We start from the raw sequence: 9,998 nt of genomic DNA on the forward strand, positions 1-9,998 counted from the left end.
GAGGTGGCTACTCAACCCACGAATACAGTAGTTGTGTGGCAATGTTGCTTTATCACATAAGGACAGGATATTTCAAAGACAAGAGAGACATTAAGTGCTTGTTGCAGTCCCCGATGGTGTAATGATTGAATCACTGCGGCAAATAGTAATATGATTCGTAATCTCGTTCACTTATGATGAAGCCAAGAGAGGTCCTTCATTAATCCCCGGAAGTACACGAGACGCGACATTATCTCGGGTTTATTGTTTAGCCTGATGTGAGCTTTTTGACATGTATCCTTCGGGTTCTACATGCATATTGTAGATATTTCGTAGTCGAAATCAACCAGTAAACCTGGTAATGGATGAGAACTCTACGACTCAGGAGCCTCATCTAGCCAGGGAACGTGCCGTAGAAGCTGCCTCATCGTTCCAAAAGGCTTTGATGTACTAAAGTCATCAAAGAGTCGAAAAGGCGCCAATAGTCATGTTCAAATTCATTTCCGTCACAGGCCGCCTCTCGATCCAGATGAAGCAGATAATTTTCAGCAGACGTGGAATATGTCGCATTTTTTAAACTACTTTCTAGATAATGTGGACAATTAACAGGTAGAACTGGACACAAATGTTTAAGTCTACCATCTTCCAAAAGACGTGATAATGAATAAGGTCAAATCATATCAGGAGCTTCATCTACTTGGAAACCTTACCATCAAGAAAGTGACACAGAGCTCACAGAGTCAAAAAGGTTTCAAGAATCATAATCAAAGTCATTCTGTCAGTCATAAATTCATCATTAAAGTCATCACTACAAAAGATCGATATCAAATCTCTTCCGGATAATCCATCCAGACTCACTCTCCAGTAACAAGCGATCAAAAAAAAAATCATGGAATCCAGATGTTACACACCTACAGCTCCTGAGACTACAATGGCAACTGAACAAGCAGTGAAATATATAATCAATCACAAGGCTTCATTGCTTATATCTTGAAAGGATTATCTTAGGCTCTAGAGAATTTTTTAGCATCCCTTTTTAAGTGGAATTGGAAATCTGGTCGATACTGTTATTGTGCTGTTTTATCTACTTTAACAAAACCTTTGTCTCTGAGCCTGTGAAGTTAGAATATCATTATCCCAACAAAGCTTTCCATTTGCTTTCTACTTCAATGTGCTGGGCGTGTTTATAAACTGGGGTAAAGTTAACCAAAACTATGTTCGACTAGCTTTTCAGGTAATACAATCGCTTCCCAACCGTGTTTTAGCCGAAGCTGTAAAATTCTATTTATACGCACCGGCAGAGCTACAAATGCAGCCCGGATCTAGGAAAGCATCCTTTTTCTGCTTGTTTATGCTGGAAATAAAATTATGATACGCACCCGGGACGGGACTCCGGCAACTCCATAATGCGGTGCTTGCCGGTTAGCATGATAAGCGAGCTGGCGAAGAATTTATGCATTATTTCTACTTGATGATAATAATTTCACGCCAGATTAAAGCAAGCCCGCCCATGGGCAGCAGTTCAGACCCACTTTTCCCACGACATGGTTAAATGAACAAATACACACCCATGCTTCCCACGGCATGTCCTTTCAATGCCTGGGTTTTCGGCGCTGTAAATATGTAATCATATAAAAGCATTTGCTGACTCTCCGGGGAACAGTGGCACAGGCAGGTGTGTGCTTACTACGCGCTGGTGCCCATTTACGACCAAGTGATTTCACGGACACATGTTCTACCATTTCTCTCGCTATTATTTCACTCGGTTGAGCAAACGCGACAGCACAGTTTTAAAGTACCTTTTACACGCTAATTTTTGGCGCATAGTTAAGGGTGTACAAGTGCGAAAAGCTTACGCATGAAAATTGCCATTATTTAACACCCTTTAAATCACGAACAAGGTCGCAATTTTCGGGGTCTGCTGCATTACTATACTCTTGTTGTAAAAAATTGATTACATCTCTCTGCGTTCAATATTGCAATGCAAAATCCCGTGTGTCTTACAGTCCTTATGGTTTTCCAATTTATTACACTCATTCATTCACATTCAAATGGGGGAAGCTGTAATCAAAATGGCTTCATTATTTATATTGTCATCGGCCAGCTCATTACCTGCCAATACATCCATCCGTTGAGTGGAATTTATTTTAATTAACCCTTATCATTTTCTGATGCATCTTCCTTTTTTTGCTGTTGATAGCAAACCCCTTTCATAAACAGCGCATGAGACGATGTAAAGAACAAAAAATGGCAGTTTTTTTTACAAAATGAATTCTTCCTGGTCCTGTGCCAACGTTTGAAACGTTCAAAATATTTTGTTTGTTTTGAATATTAGCTAATGATTAATATCGCGCTCCTCTCTTCTAGCTACGGGCGATGGGTAACGCGGCGTGTCGCTATCGGCACAATCGCCGTCATCTGGCTACTGGCAGCGCTCGTTTCCTTCGTGCCCATATCACTCGACCTGCACCGGGACAAGCGGGACAAAACGGATACATCGCTCAAAATCAATGGCATCAAGTACGAGACGTGCGCCCTAGATCTAACACCAACCTACGCCGTTGTTTCTAGTTGTATAAGTTTCTACGTACCTTGTATAGTTATGATCGGTATCTATTGCAGGTAAGTGTTGGCACACAGCGGATTCTAATTAATAATTTTGCGAGGATTTCGGTTTTACTTTTGAGAGGCTAACGACGAAGCAGCAGATTTTTTTACAAAAAATTGCATTCAAATCAGATCGTTCCAACTTTGAATTTTGCTACAACATTTGAACGGATTCATTGTGGCAAGCCAAAGTTAAAATTACGAAAACACAAAATCCCAACGCCAATGTAGCAGCAAAAGTTTTAAGCTACACAGAACTTCGGAATCATGGTTTCGTTTGATACTCTCGGGCGCGTTGATTTAATCCTGTCACCGGAGTTAAATGTTTGCTTAAGCTGCCAGCCAACCGTTTCTCGTCAAAACGTGGCAATAACGAATAGGTTTGGTGGTAGTCACGGCTGCGGTTATTCATTTCATCCTGCCCAGTCTTGCCAAGTGGCCGTATGAAATTTGAACGTCAGTAAAGTCCATTCGACGGTCCTTCTAACGATTCAGCATGCACCGCGTGGTTGGATGCTTGCCAATTGTTTGAATTTGAGCTAACAAGTTACGGTGCGTTTTACTAGTTTTTACTTAAATAAACTTCACTTCGTATTGTGTTACATTTTCCACTAGGAAAAAAGCATACATCTGCTGCAATTTGCGCTACAAAAAATGTCATTATTTAGAATTGCACGGAATACGGAAACATTATTACATTTTTTTTCTCTCGAAGGATACATTTCCTCAGAACAACAAGCATCAGACAATGATGAGTTCTGCTGGAAGGGAAAAAGCATTCCAAAAATCAGTTTTCTTCAAACGTATCGATAGCAAGCAAACCGTTGTCTATCATTTGATCCCATAACGAAAAAAAGCACGACTTGTAGCGTTATCAATCATATGCTGCTTCCATCATAAATGAAAAGAGACGACATTTATTTTTTTTTTTTGTGCCACACAACCGGAAGTTCTATCTATCAACAACTCAACCATCATCGCAGTATTCCCAACATGTGGGGAGCTTTCACAGTAATCAAATTTCTCACATAAACACTCGCACAAGGATGTGTGTGCCTGTCGTGCAAACAACATAAAAGAATGGAATCGTTTTTGGGGGGTGAATAGCGAAAAAAACGCCATAAACCACCACTCCACCGAAGGCACAAAAGTTGATAAAGAAGTATTATTATTTCCTTTCGAAATATTGCATCGGCTGACAAAAAAAAACTGGAAGACGATGATGCCCCAAACAAAACCTTCGGTTCCACGAAGGACCAAGAAAGTCATCCGCCTGTAACGATCCCAAACAAAGTGTACTCGGAAGCGGTGCCGTGGCGGCCGTGATGGCCGGTCACCGATTGTGAAATAATATTTTCCCGCCTTGCCACCACTACATTCATCAGTTCCCTTTTTGTCCTTTTCTCCCTTACGCCACACTCGCAGGTTGTACTGTTACGCTCAAAAGCACGTCAAATCTATACGTGCCGTTACGAGACCGGGCGAGATTAGCGAAAAGCGGTATCGCAGCATACGAAGGCCCAAGAGCAGCAAGAACAAGCTGAAGCTGCGGCAGCTCGCGCACCACGCGTCCTCGCCGTACCACGTGTCCGATCACAAGGCGGCGATCACGGTCGGCGTGATAATGGGCGTGTTCCTGATCTGCTGGGTGCCGTTCTTCTGTGTAAATATCATCGCCGCGTTCTGCAAGACGTGCATCGGGCAGCAAACGTTCAAGGTGCTGTCCTGGCTCGGGTACTCCAACTCGGCCTTCAATCCGATCATCTACTCGATCTTCAACACCGAGTTCCGGGAAGCGTTCAAGCGCATCCTGACGAGCCGAAGCTCGTGGTGCTGCGGCCAGGAGATGGGGAACATCTACCCGCGAAGCAGCGACCGTTACGTGACGGACTATGCGGCCAAGAACGTCGTTATGAACTCGGGCCGCTCGTCCGCCGACCTCGAGCAGGTGTCAGCGATTTGACCTTACTAAGCAACATCAACAACCTTGTAAAGCACTAGAGCCTCCCGATCCCTTCCGAACCCGCATACCAACCATCTCAGCTGCACCCACAAGAGCTTAGGAACCGTAACGTCTCCGTAACGTATTTTTCAGGTAGTGTAGAAGGTGGTGTAGAAACTTTTTGTAGCAAAACCTCGTACTCGGCTATCCAGCAGGCAGCCGTGGCATTCCCGCACCCGAAGACCACGGTAGATCCGAGGATCACAGACACCATCCTTAATGCACAAACAGGCAAGAAAGAAAGCACCCCTTGACAGCTAGGGTTTAGGGATTTATGTTCTCGCTGTTGTTGATGTTGAAATCGTAGATGAAAATACCAAAGCAAACCAAAAAAGGCAACCAAAAACCGGACAAAGAATCGTAATGCATGTCGCAATGGATGGTTGTGCCGCTGGTGGCAGCAGATGGGCGTCCATTACGTGCAGTTGCAAGCGGTGGTCCAGACCTAGGTCCAACCGAGGCAAGCAATCCAAAAAACACATTAATAATAAACTCACATATCTGCCAATCTTTTCGAAGCTAGCGATACGTACAGTTAGAAAGGGTAAGACGAGATCGCAGCCATGCAAGCGATCGATCAAAATGTGTAATGTAACTTGTAGAGCTGTAAAGCGTACACTAAAGATGTTAGAACCCACCTTCCCCGCGATAGATACATTTCCCAATGTACCTTTTCAGTATGTTTTATGCAGTATGTCCATCGGACCAGCGCATGTACCGACCAAGCCCCGGTTTGCCCCAGTTGTAGCCAATTCTCGTGCAGCTTCTTAGATGTACCGTGCTGATGTACGTGTTAGACAGAATCCGCAGCAAAATTGTGCAGGCCCCGATGTGTACGAGTGGACTCAAAGGAGCAGTTGAGTTATGACGATCGATTACGAGTGTTGAGCTTTTGACGCAAAATTTCAGGTTGCGATCATTATTTAAAAAATGTTCTACCTTATCTCTGTTAAGATTTACTCACACGATTCCGTTCACCGATCGCCACCGACGGCTTCCTCCCGATATCCTTCCGAAAAGGGGATTCTTCAACACTCTCACACATCAACCGTACCGTACGTCTAAGCAAAGCAAAAATTAAAGTTACTTGATGATAAGACTGATTACTGATTATTTATTGAAGTGTAAGATGATAAAGATTAATAAGCAAACCCAGGCGAACGTTTACCCGCGAAGAGTGTGCGAGGGGCGTGTATAACAAGCACCGATCGTGATCGTACAGGATCGCCTGAACGCGCAGAATGAAAACTTTTATACGCGGTATCCAAACAAGCGCCCGCAAAATGGCGCGGATTCTGAAGCAAGCGAAAAAAAAAGCCCCAACCGTCGTGAGACCTTCCGCACAATCACAATTTCGTTGATCGTACAAACTGTTGTTATTCTCTATGGATATTTTATTCACGCTATACACAGACTCTATCACCACTCTTTCACCTCGTGCGTAGCCAATACAGGACTAGTTTCTAATTTCCTACTACTCGTACCAGCAGGTGTAATGATGGCAGATAGTATTTATCTAAGTGAATGTTTCAAGAAATGGTATTTATATAAATAGGTCAGAGTAACAGGTGTATATGTGATAAATAGACAAGCATGTGTAAGCAAACCTACATAGGACGAATCTAGGGCTCCCGTCGCAAGGATTTAATATTTAACAGTCACACGCACACACACACACAAATAAGATATACGTTTAGAATATTCCTTGATACCCTTGATTGCTTTGTACTCGCCCCACCAACATACAAGGACATGTGATTATGTAAAGCTTTACCCAACGTTTGTTAATCGTTGTTATTTGTTTACCCCAAAACTGTTACAAACATTGTTTCTGTAAATAGTAAAAGTTGTGTTACGATTTCGGACGCTTTACTCGACTAGCGTTTGTACATTTGTTACGATCACGCTACGAACGGCCAATCGTTGCCACTTCCTAATTCTAAAACAAGTTCAAACATTGCTCAACCTAGAGCCTCTTGGGACCGGAAAATCAAGGCATAGATTTGTAAAAAACGCACACACATACAAAACAAAAATCACCGAAAGCTTTCAGTGGCTGATACAGGATTGCGTTCTAACAATCTCTTCGAAAAACAAGCAAACCTACGCGCGTACTCACGCGAGGAACGCTACGAGAGCGAATCAGTCAACCAACCAAGGTAGGGGGAACATAGCAATTTCTAATAGAATAACACACTTTGATATTTCACGTAGTAAGAGCGACCGATCGGCTACTTTTTCCACAAGCATAGTATACAGAAGGGCGTAAGATCACTTCCAAGTTTCCCGCGCGACTAACCCTTCGCCGTTCCCTGCCGCAGTCAAGACAAAGTTTAAAAAATCCCCATAAATAGGAAAAAAGAAAGATCGATACTAAGTACTACATTAAACCAGTAGTCTGGAGGTACAGTAGTAGCAAGTAGTAGGTACAACGGAACGCACCTTCAAAATTGATCGCCAAAGCGCTGCAGTTTTGGGCGCACACGTGAATCAGCAACACACACACACAAAAACACTGTAAAAGGTAGTTGTAACGGGAAGCGCATTCGCGGGTGACCAGATCCATCTGACGCTGGTTCTGAGAATGCGCAACGATTTGAATAAATATATTGTCTTTGGATAATCAGAAAATACTATCAGAAATACAATTTGACATACGGATGAATGCAAGATGCGAGATGGGATTTTGGTGCGGAAAGAAAATGGCAGGTAAACGGGATAAACGGTGATCAATACTATTTTGTTAACAGTAGTCAACATGAACAACCTCCTGAAGCAACAGAATACAGGTAAATTTGCAACTTGTTAAAGTTTTTGGTAAACGATGATTACTGTCCTTTGACTCACCTGCTGCAAACACCGAAGATTCTTCCGTCGAAAAAAGAAAACAGGCATAGAGTTCTCCTATTTTAGACACAGGATTATGATCGCCTGGACAAGAACGCAATTCACACTGAAAATGTCTACTAGACGTAGGCAGCTCGTCAATTCTTTCCAGGAACTTTGGTCCAGGACAACCAATAAGCTCTACGCCTCGTGCCTCACGGGTCGTTGACGAGCACCTTCCTGGTGGGACATAAGCCTAGTATCCTCATTACTAATAGCGCATGGTTCATTCTACATCTCCATCTTTTTCCGTCCCATCAACTTGATCGACACCACTTCACCATTCTCCATCAACATCGGCCATCGTTTTATCGCACACACACTAGCAGCTACCGATAGCCGCTCTAATCAACTCACACTGGCTCCCACTGCCTACACGTGCTTCTTCATCAAAAGCTCACACACTAGCTGCAGCGCAGTTGAACGATACCATTGATGGTCCTAATTCGACACTTCTTAGCAACCCGACACAAAATCAACGTACTACCAATCCGAACTTACACCAGACTACACTTAACTGCTTTCTTTGCGAATAAACGGAGCTTCTTTGCGCCGTAAAACCTACGTGGTATTATCCTGCCGCCAAAAAGCGTAGCGCTGCTCTTCATCTGCAACTGTGCACTACCAAAACGTGCGGGAACTGCGCACGATGGCCGACGAGTTTCGGCTTTCTATGTTGGTACTCGATTTTGTTGTAGTTGTCCTAACGGAAACTTGGCTTGAACCTGGCTTGCCCTCGTCTTTGTTCTTTGACGACAGCTTCCGTGTATACCACTACGATCGTAATAGCGACAACAGTACATGCTCTCGTGGTGAAGGTGTGTTAATTGATTGTTCTCACTCTCTGACGTCACGGGAGCACAGATCGGCATACTCATCGCATGAGTTTGTGTGCGTAGCCGTTCATATCTCCCGCCCAGTTTTGCCTCAAATCCGCAACATTGAAGACTGTATCTCTTGGGCAGGACCCGATAACGTCTTTCCTGTTCTATGAGCCGCGTACGCGCTCCGCTCTCTTCGCTCAGCTTGCTGATGGGATCCATCGCTGTGGGCTTTTATAGCTCAATGCTCATCAGGCACCTCATCAACAACGGGCGAGTTGTAGACTTGGTATCCGTGAATGGGGCCGTTGCCCCAACCTGTGCATCGCCAAAAGTGTGCTACACCTCGCTGCTCACCTCTGCTGATTCACATAATCCTGCGCTTGAGATGCGCCTTCCGGTCTGGACTCTGCTGCTCCCGCGCCAATATCTCGGCTCGACTACGCGTGGACCGACTACAAATGGCTTTTACCAATAATTTACTCATTTGCTGCTGACTTCGACCTCGAACGAATGTTCGCCACTTAAGCGCCCTGAACGAGGTCCTTCCTGGAGCGACGGTAGCAGTAAGATTCCATTGTATGGTGGCCATCTGCTGCTCGTTCCCTGGCCCGCTTGGAATCAAAGTAGGTCGCTGGAGGGTTCAAGTGAACTAGGACGCTCACTGTGCGCTTTTGGGCATCGAGTCGCTGAAACAGCTTAAATGTAACGCGCAGAGACTATTTGGTGCGGGACTTTTAGACTGGCGGATCGACTCCTAAACGCTACTCCCTGAGCTCAACATATACGAATGAAGCGCGAGGCTTTTGAATTGTATACGAACCGTCCGTGCTTCTAACTGTTAATTGCTTTAACAATTATGTGTTTAAAATAGGCTTCAAGAGGGCCCTCCTGCGGGACCCGTTGAATTTTAATATAATAAACAAACAGTTTGGGTTCCTATGTGTGTATGGCAGAACAATGGAGGGGGAGCGCTACAATGACGAGCTCTGCGAGCTGTATGTTGATCTTACCGTCATACAGCGTATTGGAATCGCCAGGCTCAGGTCGCTTGGCGATGTCAAGAGAATGACACCGGACGACACAGCCTGTAAAGTTCTCTTAAAGCCGTCCACACGCCACAGAGGAGGCGTGGAAGGCCCAAATTGAGAAGGAGTTATGGCGTTGATGCTTCCGCTACAAAGACCCGATAAGTAAGTAGGTAAGTAAGCACTTCCGTTCCATTGATAAGTTGCTCTCAGATTGCAGTTGCTGAGACCGTGCCTCGGTCCTTATCGTCGGTTATGAGTGACCGATTCTAGAGGCCCGGTGGTATTTATTTGCGTGTTCTTTCAACAACTGCACAAGAGTTGTGTCACAATTTGCTGGTTTTACCTAAAACAAGAAAAAAATCATTCATAATTTGATACATCCAGACTTTTGGCTATTGCTTATTAAGTGTTACTCTTTACAATTCGGATGTTCTTCAATTCAATACAACCATCCCATTGGCATAATAATAATTATTTTTATTATTTATTAAGTATTACGGTCCGATGCCGTATTGTCAACACCGCATGTGGTGACTGTGAATTAAATTCACAAAAAAAACAATTAAACAAAATTAACTTGGCATTTCTTCCTAGTTATTTGCCACATCCCGGGCATGCTCGGTTGTTTTACATTTTTTACATTACGTTTTACGTTAGCATAATGTAAAAATA

General features: G+C 44.0%; 1 protein-coding gene across 9 annotated transcripts in view; it reads left to right on the forward strand.

Moving 5' to 3' along the window:
* LOC118507829 (dopamine receptor 1) overlaps positions 1–7,227 on the forward strand; it is an 82,428-nt gene extending 75,201 nt beyond the window's left edge. For all 9 annotated transcript variants that reach the window (XM_036046927.1, XM_036046928.1, XM_036046933.1 and 6 more), the window contains 2 exons: positions 2,347–2,601; positions 4,012–7,227. In XM_036046927.1, coding sequence (XP_035902820.1) covers positions 2,347–2,601; positions 4,012–4,549 — 793 coding nt within the window. In that variant the 3' untranslated portion in view covers positions 4,550–7,227. The remainder of the gene's footprint in view (positions 1–2,346; positions 2,602–4,011) is intronic.
* The last annotated feature ends 2,771 nt before the right edge of the window (positions 7,228–9,998 follow it).

This window comes from Anopheles stephensi, chromosome 2 (assembly GCF_013141755.1).
Source record: "Anopheles stephensi strain Indian chromosome 2, UCI_ANSTEP_V1.0, whole genome shotgun sequence".
Taxonomy (NCBI): Eukaryota; Metazoa; Arthropoda; class Insecta; order Diptera; family Culicidae; genus Anopheles; species Anopheles stephensi.